This window comes from Dermochelys coriacea, chromosome 9 (genome assembly GCF_009764565.3).
Source record: "Dermochelys coriacea isolate rDerCor1 chromosome 9, rDerCor1.pri.v4, whole genome shotgun sequence".
NCBI classification, from domain to species: domain Eukaryota; kingdom Metazoa; phylum Chordata; order Testudines; family Dermochelyidae; genus Dermochelys; species Dermochelys coriacea.
In genome coordinates, this window is record NC_050076.1 from 56678275 (window position 1) to 56700132 (window position 21858).

The following is a 21858-nucleotide window of genomic DNA, read 5'->3' on the forward strand; positions in this document are numbered from 1 at the left end:
GTCCTACGGTTGGGATTTTTGCTATTGCTAATCTATTTTACATGCAAAACCTTCAGATACTACAATGAGGGGCAGCAGGACAAAACCCCAAGATAGAAAAAACTTTAAAATCAACCTGCTGAAGGTTGAATCTCTGTACCAAACAAATGTATTTTTATATCCTTGTTTAGATTAATGTTCAGACATTTTACAGAAGTATGCTTTAAAGAAAGATGTGACTGAGTAGAGGCTAGCTATTTAGAGTGTAGGGTGAGAGTGTTCAAAGCAGCAAAAGATGACGTTGTGTAAAGTGCTATATGTAAAAGGTGAGCCATAGGAAACATAGGTACTAAAATAGTACTTAGATCTTATATTAGCACTTTGGGTCTTTGCTTTTCAAAACACTCTCCACACATTAGTGAATTAACACTAAGGGCTTGGCTAAACAGGGAAAGCAGCAGAACTATAGTGGTATAATTTACCAGTACAGCTCTAGAACTGTAACTCCCCACGTGGACAGTGGTCCAGAAATCAAAGTGACTTTTTCCCTGTAGATGATGTACCTGTACTTTCCAAAACGACAGGTCAACCCTGACGTTTGACTGGACTGTCAGAATGTGGGGAAGTGGAATTCTGGGGGAGGGACACTCCTGGCTCCCAGCTAATTGGGGGTCACACCCGCTGAGCTCACCTCCTCCTACTTTGTAGATGGGAAGGAAGGCAGAGGAAGCTTATCATGCTGATCTTCAGGGCAGCTGAGGACCTACCGCCTCTGTCAAGGGGGGGCGGGGCTGGAAGCCAAGATCCGGCAGCGGGGACCAGCTCTTCCTTCCCCCTGAGGCCCAGGCGCCCCTCTGGACCGACCGGGGCAGCGCCCTGCCGGCGGCGCTGCGGTTGCAGGGCCAGGCCTGCCCTGGAAAGGAAGGGGCATGGCTCTGACGTGCGTGGCTGGGATTGGCAGCCGCCCGCCCTATATAGCAACCGGGGAAGGTGCCTCGCAGCTTTCCCAGGAGCGTTTCGGGGCTTCTCCAGCAGAGAGAGCTAGCAGGGCACCGGCCGGAGTAAGTTACATGCCGGGTTGGGGCTGGGGCCGCGGCCGCGACTCGGGGCACCCCCAGCCCCATCACCCCTCACCCGCTGCAGGCGAGGCGCCGGGCCGGGCCCACGGCACCAAGTTGGCTGGAAAGGGTGGCGCGGGCAGCGGAGCCGAGCTGCCGACGTGGAGGCTGAGACGCGGCAGCAGGGAACGGAGCTGCCTGTTCCGCTCCCCCGCCGCGGGTCGCGCCCCCTCCCTGCCAGCAGCCCCGCGCCGCCGTTCAGAGCCGCGCTCCATTAGCCCCCCGGCAGCCGCCGCGGGGAGGGGGAGGGGGAGGGGGCAAGACCTACGTGTCACTACTGCGCATGGGCCCGGGCTCGCCCGGCGCTGCCGCCGCCGAACTTTGCACGAACTTTTTGCCCGGCCTTGTCCCGAACGGGCTCGGGGCCGGTGACCCCCGGGGGGAGCGGGGTTTTGTAGTGCGCTTGCCTCCCGTGCCGGGCAGGGCGCTCTGCGCTGGCACAGATCGGGCTCGGGCTCGCTGCCTGCCCGCGGAGGGCATCTTCTGGCTGGGCCCCTACAGCCCGCGGTGTTAGCTGGGCGCCCACCTGCTGTTCGTGTGTTAGCTGGGTCTGCGCCTTGCACGTGGGGCTGTTCCCAGACCTGCTAGTCGCGGCGCCTGGCTCCATTTTCACCGTTTTCTTTTTTTCTTCTCTTTTGCTCGAGGGGGGAGGGGTGCATCGGTGAATTAACGTGGGATTTTGATGATGACGCTGGCAGTGGCCACAAGAGAGCAGCCCAGCACCCTCCCCTTCACCTCGGTTTCAGGGCTGCGTGATAATTCCCTTCTTAAATCAACATCCCTCCCACCCCCAAAACAGCTCAACAAACCTTTAATAAGAAGGACGAAGTGTAACTTCATTGTGGTGTCGCTGCTAACTTTCTGTGTCGCTTTGACTGTTTTACTTTTTAAGATTGTTGCAAGCTAGTCATATTTTTGGAGCTGGGATTGTGAAATTTCTGGCTTTGTTCTTCGCTGATATTTGTAAGAAGCGTACAAAATTCAGTTCTCACTATCAGGATCTTTGCAGATTTACTTTGGTCTTTTAGACCTCTTTGCTAGAAACCACTCTATAGTTCGTTAATCTGCACAGCACATCTAAGGTTTTAGTGTGCACCAAGAAAGTCCCATCAGGTGAGTTAATGGGTTTCCGGGTACGTATATTTAGGTAGGGCTGGGTTTAATTACCTACCTTGATCTTATTTCTCTATATGTATTTGGAGAGGATGAAATAATGACTGTAAATAAAAGCAAGGCATAAGGAATTGGAGGGGATGCTCGTTACAAAATCAAAGTTCTGCTTTTAGTTACTTGAGAATGAGGGTGGCTGACTCAGAGACCCAATCTTATCATTTGAAATTACTTTATCTATCTGGAGTGTTTGGGGGGGACTAGATGAGGATGGCTTTACAGACACTTTTTTGCGGGGGGGGGGGAAATAAAATGTGGTTTCTGGGATGTGGCTGTGTAGGGGGAGGGAAGATTTAGGCTTTGTCTAGACTAGGATTTAAGGTAGTGCTAACGTGTCCAGTAATCTAGTGTGGAGAAAGCACACTGCTTTTAATAAAAGAAAAGGAGTACTTGGGGCACCTTAGAGACTTCAAATTTATTTGAGCATAAGCTTTCGTGAGCTACGTTTTCTTTTTGCGGATACAGACTAACACGGCTGCTACTCTGAAAACTGCTTTTAATGTGTGCTCGGCTCCCTCCTAGGGTTTAACTTGCTCTTTATAGCAATATAACAAATGTTAAAGTATATAGTGTCTTGTCTGACTCCTAGGATGTCAGCCACCAGTTATGCCTCTTATCCTAGCCTAGACAAGAGCCAGAGTTCATGGATGGGATCTATATCAGTGGTTCTCAAACTCCTGTACTGGTGACCCTTTTCGCAAAAAGAAAAGGAGTACTTGTGGCACCTTAGAGACTAACAAATTTATTAGAGCGTAAGCTTTTGTGAGCTACAGCTCACTTCAAATGAAATGAGCTGTAGCTCACGAAAGCTTACGCTCTAATAAATTTGTTAGTCTCTAAGGTGCCACAAGTACTCCTTTTCTTTTTGCGAATACAGACTAACACGGCTGCTACTCTGAAATCTTTTCGCATAGTAAGCCTCTGAGTGCGATCCCCTTATAAATTAAAAAAAACTTTTTTATATATTTAGCATTATAAATGCTGGATGCAAAGTGGGGTTTGGGGTGTAGGCTGACAACTTGCGACCGCCCATGTAATAACCTCGTGACCCCATGAGCGTCCCGACCCTCAGTTTGAGAACCCCTGATCTATATGAAAGGAGGGTTCCCCTGAATGGCAATGTGTAGGTGAGACTGAGTGGTGGTCAGGCATAGCAGAGAGATTCTGGTTAGGTTTTATTAATGAGAAGGTTTTCTGGATGGCTCTTCTTTTAGTGGGGGAAAAAAAGATGGTGGAGGGCAGTGGTTCAAATACCTACCACCAGAAGCTGACTATAGGAGCTTTACACTCGATTAGACCTGGTGTACTGAATTCTTTAATTGTAACAAAATGGCCTGCCTTGGGATCTTGTCCAATGCCAGATCAGACTTGCAAAATGCTATTTGCCCAGGGTAACTTTTTTTTTTTTTTAAGGGGGAAGGAAAATGAGTAAATCTTTCATTAGTTTCATAGTGTAGAGCAGGTGAGGTGCTTTAGCTGGTGATTTTTTTGTGACAATTTTGCAAGGCTGATTTAAATAATAGATATTAATGTATGACTAGGCTTTCAGTAATTTGGTTCATAAATCTGCAAGTTCAGGGTTCTGGAATTTGTCTCTTCCCTTGCCCCCTCCTCTTCTTTTCCTCCATTCCCCTCTCCCAAGTGACTTTAGTTTTAGAGTCTCAGGTGATTCATTGCAACCACTTCCTTTAAAAGGTTATTTCTATGTACGCATCACTGTTAGAATGAATATCGGAGTAACTTACTAGCTTTTCCCCTTAATGTTATCCTGTTACTCCTAAAAGAAAAGGAGTACTTGTGGCACCTTAGAGACTAACAAATTTATTAGAGCATAAGCTTTTGTGAGCTACAGCTCACTTCATCGGATGCATCCAATGAAGTGAGCTGTAGCTCACGAAAGCTTATGCTCTAATAAATTTGTTAGTCTCTAAGGTGCCACAAGTACTCCTTTTCTTTTTGCGAATACAGACTAACACGGCTGCTACTCTGAAACCTGTTACTCCTAGTTACCTTCCTTAAAGAATTCCTAACCTTCCTTGGTGTGCATGTCAAATACTTGTAGAAGATCATGTCATCTCTTAGCCATACTGTAAATGTTACATGCCTCACAAATTAATCCCTACAGCCTCCTAATCATTTGGGTTGCTCTTCTGTAGTGAGACTAAAAATGAGACTCCAATTTGTCAGTATCTTCCTAGTAATCTCAGTACACAGAACTGAACACAATATTCCTGATGTGGTGTTCTCATATAGAGAGGGATTGTTACCTTTTTTACTTCCATGACATGATTACTCTTCATTTACAGTTCAAAACTGACCTAGCCTTTTTTCTTTGTTGATGTATCTCATTGCAGGCTCATATAATTTGATCTCTGCTATCAACTCCAGATCTTTTTTTCAGTATTACCATGTCCCTGGTTCCTCTCCAACCAGTGAATATCTGTTTGACTATTCTCTTTCCCCCCCCGCCCCCACTACCCCCTCAATCTTTAGTCTCATTATTATTTTGTGCCATATTTATACTTCTCTAGGCCTTGTGATATAACTGTCCTTAGGGACTGGGCATCTTGGCTGTATGTATTTATCAACTTGTTTGGTGATCAAGGAGAAATGGATTAAACTTCATCAGAGTTGGGAATAGTACAGTAATTTTTCAGAGCACTTAAACACAGAGACTAACACACAAATGAAGTTTTTTAATCAATTTATAATTGTCTGTATTGAAGAGGACAAGATTATTGTAAGGGACATTATCTGGTGTTTAACAACTGTTAATCTTCCTGGGTGCCTGTATAAAACTCTGCTTTTGTGAATAAAGTAGTCTTGTAGATTGTTAACTAGGGAGGGATTTGTGATAGGTTTACTGGCCCTTTAAGGTTGCACCTCCCCCTCATTTCTTTCCCCTCCCCCTCTCTGAAGCTATGAATGGTCACTGGTACAGGCAGTGCTGAGGTGGCATTTGCGAAAATTACTTTCTGCTCTACGCTGACACTGCTTGCTCTGCAGGGCACTCCTAAAGTCTTTCTAAATTTCAGAATGGTTTGGAAGTCTGCCTGCACCCCCTCACAGGTGTGCACATGTACAGATTTCAGATAAGAAGTCATTTTTTTAAAATGGGTAATTAGCCTTTCTTCTCTTTACTTTAGCATAAGGCTTCACTTAAGCAAAACATCCAGTCCCACTTGGAATCTGCTATGAATGTCTTTGTTAGAATATGCTTGCATTACAACAAATTGTCTGAATTACTCTTGATCTGTGTGTGATTCGGATAGATTGCTTTTCATCTGTCAAGTAACAATTTATTAGAAACACTGGTAAGAGGACTACAAAAAAAGTAAATCTTGTCACTTTGAACGCAGCTGAGGCTTGAGTCAGTTTAATAGCTTCAGCCTTAGGAGAAGTGACATGTAAACCAGTCATACAGGGGTAGTCAATTATTTTTTTGTCAAGGGTCCAAATTTCTTGTTCAAGGTATCATCCAGGTCCAGTCTCCAGAGAAAATAATAATGATGAGTAAATTAAAAAAATTCAAGGTCCATTCCAAAGCATCTGGCTGTTCAGATTTGGCCCACCCTCCACCTATTGACTACCCCTGCCTTTAGTTGACTAACGTGCAGGCAAGATCAAAGGTGTATTTGAAATGGAAATAATTCCAAACCTAGATTGGGGGTGGGGATGAGATCAAGGATACTCTGTCGCATGAAGAATAGACAGATTTCCCCCAGATCAGATATTGCATTGATGAAATGCTGATGTAAGTTTAACCGACATGGCTGATGGGACAGTATATTCTGTCCCACCTTTAACATCAAAAAGGGCACAGGCTATATGGGATCTGTGAGGCAGCATAAGACACCTGAAATCAGACACACTCTTGAGAAGCTTCTTGACCAAGTGAGGCCAGAGTGTTGGCACTCAGAGGCTGAAATTGGGAAGGCAGGGATGAGGGCATGGGGAGAGAAGGTGCACTTCCAAAAATAGAAAGGCGGCTTGCATTCACTGTAACTAACCTGTCTGTACCACATAAACTGTCTACCATGTCACACTGCAAGACCAAACTGTTGTATTTTAATCTCTTGTCAGCGTAGCTTGTTTTTAATTAGACCAGTTGGATCTTAGATTGTCTTAGGGGGACTTTCATAGACCATCCTGGAAAGGTGAATTAATTTTCAACCTCGGAAGGAAGCCCCGACAGAGCAGTGTAGGCTATCAGGGTATGTCTGCACAGTAATTAAACACCCATGGCTGGCCCTGGCAGCTGATTTGGGCTTGGGCTGCAGGGCTGTAAAATTCTGTTGTAGATACTTGGGCTGAAGCCTGGGTTTGGGGCAACTTTGCGGGGTCCCAGATCTCAGGCTCCAGCCCAAACCTGGATGTCTGCACCACAGTTTTACAGCCCTGCAGCCTGAGCCCGATGAGCTGCGAGTATTTAATTGCTGTGTAGACATATCCTATGTCAGAAGGATGCAGAACTAGGGACTCCACTCATAGTGGGTGTTGCTGTCAGGGCTGTGGTCTGACAGATGTATGGGAAACAACTACTAACCAAGGAAAAAAATTGAGTTTTAAGGTGGAAAAGGTGGCTAGTTATAAAATGGGAGCGGTCAGGGAGTAGAAATATGCCATAATGTTCTTAACTAATCAGTCTCTAGGCTGGTTATATTTAGGAGTGCATCTAGCTTAAAAGTTTTTTTTCAGCATGTTTTGTAGAGTACGTGCAAGAGAGATCCATCTTTGGAGTAGGGACTTCATCTGTAAGCAGGTCCATGAAGGGAGTTGCACCTTGGGGCAAATGACAGGACACAAGAGCTTTGCAGGGTGGAAGGGAGCTGACCTTTCTGTTTTCTGTGCATTTGATTATATGTGTGATGTAATTTAACTTGATTACCCAAATACAAACCATTTTAATTAAAAATAGATTAAAATGGCACATGATTTGCTATTGCTGTCCAAAAATGCTGATCCTATTGAAAATCTAAATCGTGGCTTGCCATATAGTCTCTTATGCATTTGTTCTTGCATACACACATTTCCCATGTAGGGAAGAGTTTGCCTCTTGTTTATAAATCCTATTTCAGAACAAAATTTTAATACAAGCTTCTGAGAGTACCATGTTGATCCCATTTGCCTAGGAACTGTAGTTCATCTGGTGGGCATCTGAAATTTCCAGTTGCACAAAGCCATTTAAAACATGAGTGCATGGCTTGTTGGGCGAAAAGAAAGTATGTCCATACTTCCCCAAAAGGTGGAGCATGCCCTCTGGCTTAAGTGGCCCATTATCTGTCTGAATGTACTGACATGAGGGCCACTTCAGTTCTGGCCTGGCATGACCCTGTGAGGCCTGCAGTGTATTTCATGGCTTGGGTAATTGTGGAGACTAACAATGTCCACTCAGTCTGCTGTACCAATAATAAAGCAGTAATTCACACTGCTAAACCTCAGGGATTCCTGTTCCTAAATACATTGCTCTGGTGTTGACTGCAAGGAGAATCACTGCAGCCAGTGTGGACTCGGTGAAGCCAGCAGCTGTGCTCCAAAGTCCCTGTCAGATGGGCACTAAATTAGGTCACAGTGCACAAACACCTTGTTCTTAACCATAACTACTGAAGAGCAGAGCATGTGCAAAGTAAGCCCACTCCTGGTTAGCAGGAAATTGTGTTCTTCTGGGAAATCTGAATCACTTCCAGACTCCAAAGCACTGCAGTCTTCAGCATGAATGGATTCAGGTTCTAGGCAGTACAGAAATCTGTGACTTGTGTAGATCGTGACTACTTATTGCTGGGATAGTAATATTCCTTCCGTAGCCTTACTGCTATTCACAGGTCATGGTTGGGAAGACCTCTTCAGCCATACTTGTGTCCATCATGTCAATACCTCTGGCTGAAACTCTGGTCCTTAGCACAAATAGCTTATTGTCCTTGTATAAATTCATGGTATGCAGACATCTTGAATACTATATACAGATGTGGTCATCTCATCTCAAAAAATAAATACGGACATTAGAAAAGGTTCAGAGAAGGGCAACTAAAAAGATTAGGGGTTTGGAACAGGTCCCATATGAGGAGAGATTAGAAGCTAGGACTTTTCAGCTTGGAAAAGAGACAAAGGGGGGATATGATAGAGGTGTATAAAATCATGAGTGGTATGTGGAGAAAGTGAACAAGGAGAAGTTATTTACTTGTTCCCATAATATAAGTACTAGGGACCACCAAATGAAATTAATGGGTAGCAGGTTTAAAACAAATAAAAGGAAGTTCTTCTTCACTCAGCGCACAGTCAACCTGTGGAACTCCTTTCCTGGGGAAGTGTGAAGGCTAGGACTATAACAGAATTTAAAAGAGAATTGGATACATTCATGGAGGTTAAGTCCATTAATGGCTATTAGCCAGGATGGGTAAGGAATGGTGTCCCTAGCCTCTGATTGTCAGAGGGTGGAGATGGATGGCAGGAGAGAGATCATTTGATCATTATCTGTTAGGTTCGCTCCCTCTGGGGATCCTGGCATTGGTCCCTGTCGGCAGACAGGATACTGGGCTGGATGGACCTTTAGTCTGACCCACTATGGCCATTCTTATGTTAAGGTGTGACCTAGTTAACACGCTTTTTTTTTTTTTTTTTTTTTTTTCTTCGACTGTACCATCATGGCTTAACCTGCTTGGGGCTGTAAACCTTGATGTTATCACACTGACTCATTCTTACCATTGACTATACTAGAGTCTCTCTCTTAGTTTAGAGTATTAGCCAGACATACAAATATATTGGCATATTCCTTCCAGAACATGTTGTTGGCAGTGCTCTAATTTAACAGAATGGCTAGCTTCACTTTCCCTCAACCTTTTCCCCTTGTATTACCCACTGGCTACGATAACTATAATCTAAGTAACTTTAATGCTCTTCGAATGCTTGTTCATGTCAATTCCAATCAGGTGTGTGTGCGAGCATGTGCACAGTAGCAGGAAGATTTTTTTTTTTCCCCTAGCCGCATCTGTGGGTTCAGCCTGGGCGCCCCCTGGAATCACGCCTTCATGGCGCCCAATAAACTGCCCTGCTGACCCATTACCCCCTCAATTCCTTCTTATTGCCAGTGATGGTAGCTGGAACTTCCCCTTCCTCTTGCTTTGGGTAGCAGCTTAGCAGAATTTTCAGTTTTTGCTGTGACAGTTAGTGGTGTTTACTCCCTGCCTCTTATTTGTCACTGAGGCATGCTGCGATCCCCGGGCTTCAAGACTTGCCAGGACTGCCTAAAAGTGACCCCCACACCTCCTGTTTATGGTGTCTGGGTGAGGGTCACCAAAAAGACCGCTGCAAGATCTGTCGGGAATTCTGATTGAGAACTTTTAAACAGAGGGAGCAGTGGCTTAAAGCCTCCTCATGGAGGCAGCTCTCCGACCTCAGTCAGACCCAGGCACCAGAGATCCTGCTCCTAGTACATCTTTCTCCTGGTGTTCTACCCTAAGTTGCATTCTAGTGGCAGGGAGAAGCAACTTAGGGCACTAGCCTTCTACATGGAGAGAACGAAGCTGTTCAGAAAGTCAGTCCAGGTATTTGTGGCAGTGGCGGACAGAATGAAAGGTCAGCTAATATTGTCACAACACATCTTGTCATGGATAGCGTCCTGTATTTGTGAGTTCTACAGCCTGGCAAGGGTTCCTGCACTTCCAATCACTGCACGCTCCACCAGGGCGCAGGCTTCATCAACAGTGTTCCTGGCTCACATTCTCAGGAAATCTGCAGAGCGGCAACGTGGTCCTTCATCCATACCTTTGCTACAGACTATGCGATTACCCAGCAGGCCAGAGACAATGCAGCCTTCTGACAAGCAGTGCTCCAATCGGTGGACAACTCTGACCCCACTTCCTGAACTTGGGCTTGTGAGTCGCCTGATTGGAATTGACATGAACAAGCACTTGAAGAAAAAACACTTACTTGGCTTCTTGTAACTGTTAGAGATGTGGTGTTCATGTCCATTTCAATACCCACCCTCCTACCTCTCTGTCGGAGCAGCTGGCAAGAAGGAACTGGGGGTGGTGGGTCAGCAGGGCCCTTTATTGGGCACCATGAAGGTGTGACTCCAGGGGGCGCCCAGGCCGATCCAAGAAACGCTGCTAGGGGAAAAATCTTCCAGCTACTGTGCACATGCACGTGCACACACCTGATCGGAATTGACATGAACAACACATCTCGAAGAACAGTTACGAGAAGTGAGTAACCATTTTTTGTAAAACCAAAAACTAAGGAAACCATTGTGTCTAGGCCTGACCCCACAAGCCAACTGAAGACAGTGGAAAGACTCCCAAAGATCTTCAATAAGTTTTGGATCAGGCCCTTACATTGTGATCTTCTTGCTACACTTGTCCTTTCCTCCTCCCCTTCTCCCCCCCACCAGTCAATCAGCATCACTTATTGTGTCATATCTCATTTAGATTGTGACCTCTTAGCAGCAAAGACTGAGTCTTGACTTTTGTGAGACTTCTAGCATGCTTTGAGGCAGTGGAAGAAATGATGGATGTACTGGGTTATTGAGAAGGTAGGGAAAGGATTTAGGAGATGAGCATCATTTGTGGATCACTTAGTGAAAGCCTCTTCAAAGCAAAACTGCAGTACTTGGATTAAAAAGTGTCATTGTGCCTCCAACTGATGATTAGATGTTTTTTTGGGGGGGGGTTGCCTGTATGCTAACTTCAAAATCTCTGTAGTTCTTGGGGAGGCTCTCTCGACAAGATGGGTGTACCTGGCAGGGGCATTTAGAATGTTTAAAGACTCAAGTTTAGTGTTTGGTGTGTTCTAGCCAGCACCTGTCTGCATGCAGCGGGGTCTGTCTGTGTGTCTCTCTCTCTCGTTCTGAGGAAGAGTCTGTGCATTGATTCACCCGGGCTTCACTAAACTACATTCCTAACTTCTGACTGTCAATTCTATTGGCAGTTTTTCAGGTTGTTTCCTCCAGCTAGATGGATTGCTGTTGATTCTATGGTTTTCAACCCTGAAATTTCCAATTCATAACCTACATCTGTTACTAATCTGCTGTATTCCAGCCTTACACTATATAGGCTTTTGTAGGCAGGGTAACTAAACAAAATTTCCTGTGGGATTTAGCTTTGTCCTGGTGATTCCCTATGGTTGTGGTTAAACAATATGGAAGTAATGTGTGAGTCAGTGTTGGAGCTTCCTTGATGATGAGCAGGTTTGAGATGGCACAGAGGCTTGCTTAGTTTGAAACAAAAAATACAGTAAAGGCAACACTTTTCAAATCCTACAGGATTGGAGGGAGAGGTGTTATATTTTCTTTTGTCTTGGAGCAGAGTTAATAACTACTTTTTTCTTTCTATAAAGCAAAAGCTGGCAGGCTGACAGGCGGCTTACAGGACGGACTTTCTGGCTACTGACCATTTAGCTGGTAAGTTACTATTTGTATATATGAGATTTTCTTGTTCCTGGGCCACTTACTCAGCAAAGAGAAATTACTGGTGTTCTGCAATGACCATCTGCCCACAGCTGTCTTTTCTCATTAAGCCTTTAAATGCTTGCATGATGGACCTGTACTTTAAAGAGCATCTTTCTGTAGCTTTATTCCATCCAGAGTCAATGTATGGTCATTGAATTGAAAAACAACAAAACCCCACCTTAACGATAAATGTTGATAGGATGATTAGAGGGTACTAGTTTACTTGTGTTCTCTTCTTCTGTAGGCATAGGCTGTGGACATCCCACCCTCTGAACTCTGAGCAGTGAGTTTAGAATATGGAATGTTGGGCTGTGTTAAGGTCAATAAGATCTGTTACTGTATTGAATGAAAAGCTTGAGAATGGGAGCTGCCATAGACCGCTTTGCTCCTTTAAAGCAACGGTTTTTCAGGGCACTCTGTCAGGAGAGGGACTTAACTTCAATCTCGCTCATGAAGCGACTTTCACATAGCTTGTGGGGGTGTTGGTCATAGTGACTCTGGCTTGCCAAGCTAGAGGTGAGGTGGAGCTGTAGTTGACCATGAAAGGAGGTGAGGTGTGCCAAGGATGAATATGAGAGAGAAGCTGGCTAAATGCTTAAAATCTAGATTTGTTGCTAATGTTTGTTCTGTGATAGTATTCCAAGCATAGAAAGCAGTGGGGAGAGGACAAGATTCTACATAGTAGAAACTAGAGGCAGGGACTAGGCAAGATACAGAATCTTCCTCAGTATCTGTACTGTCCTTTGATCACTGCAGAATTAAATCCATTGGTAAATAGGAAAAAAATTCTTAGAAATGGATTTTTCATTTCCCTGCCATGCAGAAGTGTGGTCGCTAATGAATAGAGCCCTGCAAATCTGCAGATATTCACTTTTATATCTGCGGGCCATGTTTGCAGATTGGATGCAGATACAAATTTTGTATCTATGCAGCGCTCTACTAATGAACTCTTGTGTATGTATGATATGACACTTGCCATCAATTTGTCCCTAGATGACATATGTACAAACAGGAAATGGTTTCCCCTGATACTGACAAGCATCTCTTAAAGTCCCTGCTTTCTTCCTGAGCATGGTATGGGGGAGGTGTTTTCATTTTTATGGAAGCTCTGAGGTAAACACAGTGGCCCCTTCACTCCAAATTAAGTTCTTAATTAGTCCTCTTAAATTCTGCTCATGGGGGAAGTCCACCTCTCCCTGGTTTTGGTTATGGTGATGATGCTGGTGATAAGCAGTGCATCCTTTTCTCTCCCAGTGGCATACCCGGATTGTGTGTAGGTGGGAAATTGACAATGAGCTCTGTGGCAGTTTTGACCCAGGAGAGCTTCGCTGAACACCGCAGCGGCCTGGCTCAGCAGCAGGTGAAAGGTAAGATATTTCATAGGAACTTTGTGACTCCCACTTAATATCCGCTGCACAGATGGGGTCCCTCCTACTGCCTACAAGTGCTTCAGAAGTGCTAGGCTACTTGTGGCCAGCCAAAGAAGAGGTCTCCTTACTCAGTGTGATTGGTCCATCAGATCATGGTTACCCATCCAGAGTAGAATGGTAGTATTTCAGATCTGTTTTGCCCAGATGTAAATGACCTGAGAGAATCAGGCCCTCAGCCTCTACAAGGAATCCTCCTTTTAACCAGATTGTGACAGTGGTACATGCTGTAGAACAGTGTGTATCTGGGAGAACAACACACAGTGATGTGAGAACACTTGCTCTTTTAGTAGCAGGGTCAAGCACAGTGGTCGGTTTCCTACCATGCTCATGCAGATTGTCATGGCCACAGCTATGCGGGAGAAGCTACTGATGGACTCTATCTTCCATCCTTCCAACACAGTGGCCAACTCTAACTAAGAGTTGCATCTACTTCACAATAGGTCTTAACTTGGTCCAGTATACCTAGAGCTTTTGCTAGTTCCCTCCTGGATCATACCTGAGCTCTTCTCCAACCCTCCATCTCCCTCAGTCTCTTCACCTCAGCTTGACTCCACACCTGCCCCTCCTACCTTCTCCCTTGCCCTGTGTGCCTCATCCTCTTTACTTTTCTTTGCATATAGCTGATCCCCCTCTTAACTAAACCCACCCTAAATAAATGCATATTGTGGAACTAATGTGCAGTTTGCTGCTATCACTTTGTTCACTCTGCTGGTGTGTTTTGCTCTTTTCCCCCACCCTGTGTCTATCATGTCTATTGAGATTGAAATCTCTTTGGGGGAGGGACTTTTTTACGTCTCTGTACAGTACCTACCACAATGGAGCCCTGTTCTGGGTTGGTCCTTGGGCACTGCCATAATAAACCTAATTATTAATGATTCCCAATAGTGCACAACCTGCTTCTTTCAACCCTATTTAAATGGACATCTGCAATGGGCATTAATGGGAGAATTGCTGGCAATTAAAACTTTGTAATGTTTGCCTCACTGCAGTTGCAGCTTTAAACTCTGAAGAGGAAAATGACCCTCCAACTTACAAGGATGCCTTTCCTCCACTCCCTGAGAAAGCAGCATGTTTGGAAACTGCCCAGGAACCAGCTGGTGCCTGGAGCAAAATTCGACCGATCAAGGCTTCTGTCATCACTCAGGTTGGTGGAAGCCAAACATCTCATCTCTTCCCTCCTGCTGCAACAGTGTGTCTCCTCCCCATTCTAAAAATAATACAGATGAGCATCCCTTAAGAACTCATTAGGTAGTATGCTGAGGGAGGGTGGAGAGTGGCTTCCTCCTCTCCAGTGACCCAGAGTACAGGGAGAGGAAGTACTGCAGGTGAAAGTGATATGCCAAGAGGGTTAAACCAAAGGGCACTGCTTGCAGAGAGGAGTATGCCCAGCATTGCTGTGATAGAGAGTTCAGTGGGAAAGGAGTTATCTAAAAGACAGTCTTATTCTTTTCCGTACATCCTCATTTGATTGATCGTATTGGTAATCCTGAGAATGGACAAAAATATCCTGAGTTTTAATAGCTAATATTAAAATTTTGAAAGGATATAAAAACTTATGCTTCAGGTCTTAAGCTCATCTCTAACTGGGGTCAGGGAGTTAGAATGAGACCTTTCTGGGAACAGACTATCCCACATCCGCCTGCTGTGGGGTTCTTGTCCAGCATTACATGCTTTCAGAGGAAGGTTCAAGAGGGGTACCTCAACTCTGATTCAGTAGGGCAGTTGCTGTTGTCTGGCATGCAGAGGATTCCTGTGGCATAAATAAAGCATCTTATTAAAACTGCCCAGAATTGATGGCTCAGCCAATGCATGAGTATCTTAATTATTGTGAAGGGTGAAGATCTAGTGTAGTAACCCAATTTGAGGTCTAAGTGGGTAGGTCTTGTCCATATAACTCAACAGCCTGTCACGCTGAATAATCTGCCCTCTCCTCACCTGTTGTATGGATTGAGCAGGTGTTTCATGTACCGCTGGAGGAAAGGAAATACAAGGACATGAACCAGTTTGGAGAAGGAGAGCAGGCCAAGATCTGCCTGGACATCATGCAGAAGACTGGAGCTCACCTGGAGCTCTCTCTCGCAAAGGACCAGGGCCTTTCGATCATGGTCTCTGGCAAGCTGGAAGCAGTCATGAAAGCTCGGAAGGAGATTGTTGCTCGGCTTCAGACACAGGTGAGTGTATCTAACTGTTCTCTTCTACTTGTCTTTGCTCCTCTCCCAAGATGCCCTGCTGCTTGGAGGCCTTTGGGCGTGGGTGCTCATAAACTGAAGGGTTGTAATTAGATGACTAATCTAGTTTTGCCTTGTCTCTTTCAAAATGCACAAATGACGAATTGCGATGGAGACCAGGCTTGAAATAGGGTTCAAAGCTAATTACAGGCCATGGTGTAAACTCCTCCCCAGCTAGATCCCTGCAACATCTGCTATACAAACAAGACACTGCACCTGGAGAGAATGCAGACCCCTCACAAGAAGCTGGTATTGCCTGGGAGACGGTTAACTGTTAGCATAGTATATACATACAGATAAATCAGGGAGGTGGAGAGGCATTACTAGATAGGCTGCAGTGAGTTACAGAAAGTAATACAATTAGGGGTTTCTGATAACACTGCTTACAAGTGGGGCTTGAGTTACCAGAACCCCATAGATGCAATTGTTTCCTCCTCTCACTGCTGCATATTTTTATAATCTGTCTGAGGACAAGAGTATTATCAAGGCTTTCTTTCTATTTTTTAACACGTCTCAGTTCACTTTTGACTTGCCATTAAGGTTTCTCAAATGCATTTCCAGTTGAGGCAGTTGCCAGTGATAACACTAACGTACACACCACAACAGTACCTTTCCACCCACACATCACACCCAACCAGATAGCAAAAAATGATACAAGCTCTAGAATAGGGTGCATCTGGGAGTGCTGTAGAAGAGCACTTTTTGCTCGACTATAGCACATTTGGGGACATTGGGTTAAGGTTTCCTATCGCACTTGCCCAGAGTCTTTGTCCACCCCTTCCTCATCCCTGTATCACTTGATTTTTAAAAAAAAAAAAGTAGCAGGCAGAGTTGAAGCCCAAGTTATGTCTATGGCTACCCCACTAAGGATTTTTGTGTTTGCCTTGACTTGCAAGGGTGTGTGGGGGTGTGTGTGTAACTTCTAAAGTCTTAATATACATGAACTGGCATCAAGGATCACATAGGATCATAAGCCACCAAGATAGCAAAAAGGGTAAAACTGAAATGATGGGATATACAAGAAAAGGAAATATTCTCAAGCACATACCTAACCCTTAATGGCAGATTCAGAGAATAGATTCTGAAAAAGTAGCCTCTACAGTCCTGGGATGACTCCAGGAACAGTGCCTTTCACTAGTAGAGCACATGTTCAAACAAGAGTGTGAGCAAAGATTACCATCTAATAGCTGTCTGCTCTCTGTGAAATAAGTATGGTCTTAATTGAGTCCCTAGTAACAAGTGCCCACATGCTAAGGTCTTGACAACCTTAGCAGCAGAGGCCAAAAGTCTGAATCAACACTCGCCCTCAAGGCATTCTCTTCAAACTGTAGCTGCAGTACAAAGTTGCTTGCTCTGCTACTGCCCATGGTGTATCTTGGGGACTTTGCCATCAGCTACTGGGGACTTCGGTCTCCAGAGCTTCCTTCTCGTATCTCTTACAAGATCTAAATTAACTCAAAATACTGCTATTTGGGTGAGGAAAGCAATTAATCTTTTTTGTTGGCAATACAGGCTCCAAAGAGGGAAATCATCAGTATCTTATTTCTGAGACAGAATATAGCCACTGGCTAAGGGGACTTGTCTTGTTCTGTAACACCATCCTGAGAGGAACTAACTTGGGTGATCTGTTTCTGACCATGACAGAATGACTAGATGAGCGTACTCATTCTAGTGTTTGGTTCCTTTGTTGTAGGCTTCAGCGACAGTTGCTATTCCCAAGGAGCATCACCGCTTTGTCATTGGCAAGAATGGCGAGAAGCTGCAGGACCTGGAGCTCAAAACTGCAACCAAAATCCAGATCCCCCGCCCAGATGACCCCAGCAACCAGATCAAGATCACCGGCACCAAGGAAGGAATAGAGAAGGCTCGACACGAGATCCTGCTGATCTCTGCCGAGCAGGTATCCAAGTGGCACCTTCATTTTCCCTGTTTCCTGGGAACAGTTAGATGCATGCTGTCATACAAGATGGTGCAGCCTCATTGTACAAAAGGATCATAGTTCAGTGGAAAGATAACATTGTGTTCAGTGGTCAAAGAGTAGCTCTAGAAGTCAAGAGCCCTGGCGTCAAGCCCTGAGTGCCACTGGCTTTGTTCCTCCACCTTTCTGTTTCTACAAAGATGGATAGGGAGTATTATCATTTTAAAATGCTATGATATCCTTGGGTGAAAAAGGCTATAGGTGCCAGGTGAAAGGAGGAGGGGCTTCATGAATAGGAATGGTGTCATGATATGGGTATTAAGGCTCTTACTGCCCATATCTGTGCCAATTACAGTAGCTGAAGATTTAAGGGGTGGATTTTAAAAGGATTATGAACATGGGATACTTGTATCCAGGGGTATAGGGCATTCTTGTAGAGCGGTAAGAAGTCATACTTGAGAATTCTGTTCTCCAGAGTAGGGACTTTCCAGCACACTTTACCTAGAACATACCCATGGAGCTCTGTGAATAATCTGTCTTGTTTTGCCTTTGTGAAGGATAAGCGTGCAGTGGAGAGACTGGATGTGGATAAAGTGTACCACCCCTTCATTGCTGGCCCTTTTAACAAGCTGGTGAGCGAGATCATGCAGGAGACAGGGACACGCATCAACATTCCACCACCCAGCATCAACAAGACAGAGATAGTCTTCACAGGTGAAAAGGAGCAGCTGGCCCAAGCTGTAGCGCGTATTAAGAAGATCTATGAGGAGAAGGTATGGGTGCTCTAGAGAGAATCTCTCGCATTCATAGCTGCCTCTTCCTCCCTATGTATGTTACCCATCATATACTCCTCATGTTAACTTTTACTGGGAAGGATAACAGGTCGTGTTTGTTGGATCTGGTTAGCAGTGTTGCCCATCTGCTGTTGGAGAAAAGTGGGTCTTGTGGTGGGGGTGAGGTATTGAATGTTCAGCTTCTAAAACTACTTCTGTGGTCAGCCTGCCACAAGGAGTTGCATCTGATTTAAATTTTAAAAAAACTGAGGGAAGGAGGAATTTCAGGACAAATGGGACTTGGAGACTAGCTGGCTTGTTACGATAGCTGCAGAGTATGTGTCTTTCCTGTTAACTTTCCGTTAGCTGCTATTGACATTCCAGCTATGAATTGCGGGACTGCTCCCCCATGGCAGATTCTGAATTCTTTACCTTCGCTGAAATCCCTAGCATATAACTCATGTACTTATTGCAGTTTGGGTATCACCTTGAAAACACAATTGGGAATCAGGGTAGGTATGATATACATGTGTGCATGCATGTATGGCTGTCCTTGTCCCAGGAAGTTTATAGTCTAATAGCAGATGGCGTGCTTTACTTCAAAATCTTTAAGCACCAGATTTGATCATAGATCCTGGCAAGAGCCTAACATTTTTTTTAATTTTTTTTTTTAAATTGTCCTGGATTACCCTACAACTGGTTCATTAATTCTTTGCCCAGAAAGGAAGGGTAAGGAAGAGTTTTACTGTATCTGGTGGCTTCCCCCCTTCTTTCCCTGCCACTTGTGATTGATTGCCCTCACGCCTCTTCCCCACACAGAAAAAAAAGACTACGACCATCGCAGTGGAGGTGAAAAAGTCCCAGCACAAATACGTCATTGGCCCCAAGGGGAATTCCCTGCAGGAGATCCTGGAGAAAACTGGAGTCTCAGTTGAGATCCCACCCACTGACAGCAGCTCTGAGACGGTGATACTGCGGGGCGAGCCTGAAAAACTTGGGCAGGCATTGACTGAAGTCTATGCCAAGGTAATGCATAAATAACATGTCAGCTTAAGTTGCCAAACCATGACTTTTAGATTGGGGGAGGGGAGGGCCCATAAGCAACTTTCTGCACTGCTCTGGCTTAAAAAGCATAGATTTGAATGGATCCCAGAGCATTTGGAGGCCATGAGCATCTCCATTATGCTCTTGTATATGGATCGCTAACTTGAGAACTCTGTACTAACAAGGCTGGTGCTGAGATGCAAGCTGCAATAGCCCTTGTATGGTGGATATGTTGTGATGGGCCTTCAGAGTCACTCGTGTTTATAGTCTTTCCTCTTCCCTAGGCTAACAGCTTCACCGTTTCCTCAGTCTCTGCCCCCTCTTGGCTTCACCGTTTCATCATTGGAAAGAAGGGACAAAATCTGGCCAAAATCACTCAGCAGATGCCAAAGGTATAGACCGTTCATGGCAGCCTCACCCACTCCACTCGACGTCTCTGCCTTTCCTTAACAAGAGATGGTCTCTATCCTTTCTCTCCAAACCTCTCTAAAAGGGTCTAGATTTCTGGTAAATACTATAGGAATGTTGCTACAAATGGATGAGAATGGAGAAGAGAGCATACTTCTTTACAAGATGCTCTTGCAGTTGGGATCAGTAATACCACTTTTCCCTTCAGAATATCTCCTTTTTATATAGGTTCAAATAACCAGTAGGACAGGTTGAACCCTTCATATGGAAGTTTGTGCGATTCTTATTAAACAACCACAAGATGTAGTAATTGCATCACTATATGGTGCTGTCATCCAAGGGCTTCAAAGGGTGAGTAAGCTGATTTTTGTCCATCTGTAAAATGGAGATCATAGGTGGAGTGAGTGCCCAAAGTCACGGTGGGAGTCACGAGTAGAACTTGGGGCACCTGCTCTAGACACTCAACCATGTGGCCTTTGATATAGGTGGCTGTCCCTTCATAAAAATAAGCAAAGGATAACATGTAACTTGTGTATTCCCAAAGTGGGAGGGAAACGAACCAGCCTTCAGCAGCAAAGATGGATGGCTTTGTCTTGGCCAGCAGCATTGATCTGGGTTGCGTGTCTTGAAGCTCTTACAGCATTCCTTGTCTTGTTTAAAGGTTCACATAGAGTTCACTGAAGGGGAGGATAAAATCACCCTTGAGGGACCTACAGAGGACGTGAATGTGGCTCAAGAACAGATTGAGGTCATGGTCAAGGATCTGGTGAGTTGGCATGTTGTAGCTTCAGTTGGGTAAGACTCCAAGCTATGGTAAAAGTAAGAAGAATGCGAAGATGGCAGTAACAAGAAATGAGCTAGCTTGCATAGCCTCTTATTCTTTTTTTTTTTTTTTTTTTTTTTTTTTTTTTTTAATATAAACATTATACCCCCAGATGGGGGACAGGGATGTGACAAAAAGCAAGCAGTCTAGAGACTTGAAATTAAAGCACTCATCATGAAGCATATTCTCTCTCTCTCTCAGTAATTTGCCTTAAGACTTACTAAGAGATGGAGTGGTGTTGATCAATACCAGGAGAGTCTTCCAGGTGGTGATAGCTGCACAAGAGAAAGTTTTCACTTTAGGATTGGTGAGATTGCATGGGGGCTTAGTGTTTCACACACTGGGCGCTACTAGTACAGACCAGAGTAACTTAATGGCACTGTTCAACTCTGCAGCAGTAGGAGTGTTTGTGGTTAGTTGTCAAAGGCCTAGCATTGATACTCAATCCAAGTGAGACGGGCTAAAAGTCGAGTAGAGTTGGACCTTGCAAAGGGAATTAAAACCAATAGTAAAAGGTTCTATAGCCATATAAATAAGAAGAAAACTAAGAAGGAAGAAGTGGGGCCGCTTAACACTGAGGATGGAGTAGAGGTTAAAGATAATCTAGGCATGGCCCAATATCTAAACAAATACTTTGCCTCAGTCTTTAATAAGGCGAAAGAGGATCTTAGGGAAAATGGTAGCATGACAAATGGGAATGAGGATATAGAGGTTTACCATATCTGAGGTAGAAGCGAAACTCAAATAGCTTAATGGGACTAAATCGGGGGGCCCAGATAATGTTCATCCAAGAATATTAAAGGAATTGGCACCTGAAATTGCAAGCCCATTAGCAAGAATTTTTAATGAATCTGTAAACTCAGGAGTAGTACCGAATGATTGGAGAATTGCTAATATAGTTCCTATTTTTAAGAAAGGGGAAAAAAAAGTGATCCGGGTAACTACAGGCCAGTTAGTTTGACATCTGTAGTATGCAAGGTCCTGGAAAAAATTTTGAAGGAGAAATTAGTTAAGGACATTGAAGTCAATGGTAAATGGGACAAAATACAACATGGTTTTATAAAAGGTAGATCGTGCCAAACCAACCTAATCTCCTTTTTTGAAAAGGTAACAGATTTTTTAGATAAAGGAAATGCAGTGGATCTAATTTACCTAGATTTCAGTAAGGCATTTGATACCGTGCCACATGGGGAATTATTAGTTAAATTGGAGAAGATGGGGATCAATATGAACATCAGAAGGTGGATAAGGAATTGGTTAAAGGGGAGACTGCAACGGGTCCTTCTGAAAGGCGAACTGTCAGGTTGGAGGGAGGTTACCAGTGGAGTTCCTCAGGGATCGGTTTTGGGACCAATCTTATTTAATCTTTTTATTACTGACCTTGGCACAAAAAGTTGGAGTGTGCTAATAAAGTTTGCAGATGATACAAAGCTGGGAGGTATTGCCAATTCGGAGAAGGATCGGGATATTATACAGGAGGATCTGGATGACCTTGTAAACTGGAGTAATAGTAATAGGATGAAAT

The 21858-nt window shown here is 44.5% G+C and overlaps 1 protein-coding gene across 12 annotated transcripts in view; it reads left to right on the forward strand.

Annotated features, from left to right (window-relative positions):
* LOC119861508 (high density lipoprotein binding protein) overlaps positions 1-21858 on the forward strand; it is a 152578-nt gene that overhangs the window by 25959 nt on the left and 104761 nt on the right. For 7 of the 12 annotated variants that reach the window (XM_043491595.1, XM_043491599.1, XM_038416731.2 and 4 more), the window contains exons 2-10: positions 11598-11661; positions 12964-13076; positions 14129-14283; positions 15095-15310; positions 17061-17267; positions 17843-18058; positions 18878-19084; positions 19387-19494; positions 20172-20276. In XM_043491595.1, the coding sequence (XP_043347530.1) occupies positions 13001-13076; positions 14129-14283; positions 15095-15310; positions 17061-17267; positions 17843-18058; positions 18878-19084; positions 19387-19494; positions 20172-20276 (1290 nt within the window). In that variant the 5' untranslated portion in view covers positions 11598-11661; positions 12964-13000. Of the gene's footprint in view, positions 1-773; positions 1041-1798; positions 2211-11597; positions 11662-12963; positions 13077-14128; positions 14284-15094; positions 15311-17060; positions 17268-17842; positions 18059-18877; positions 19085-19386; positions 19495-20171; positions 20277-21858 lie in introns of those variants that run through there. The other 5 variants (XM_038416727.2, XM_043491600.1, XM_043491594.1 and 2 more) reach the window with 4 other exon arrangements.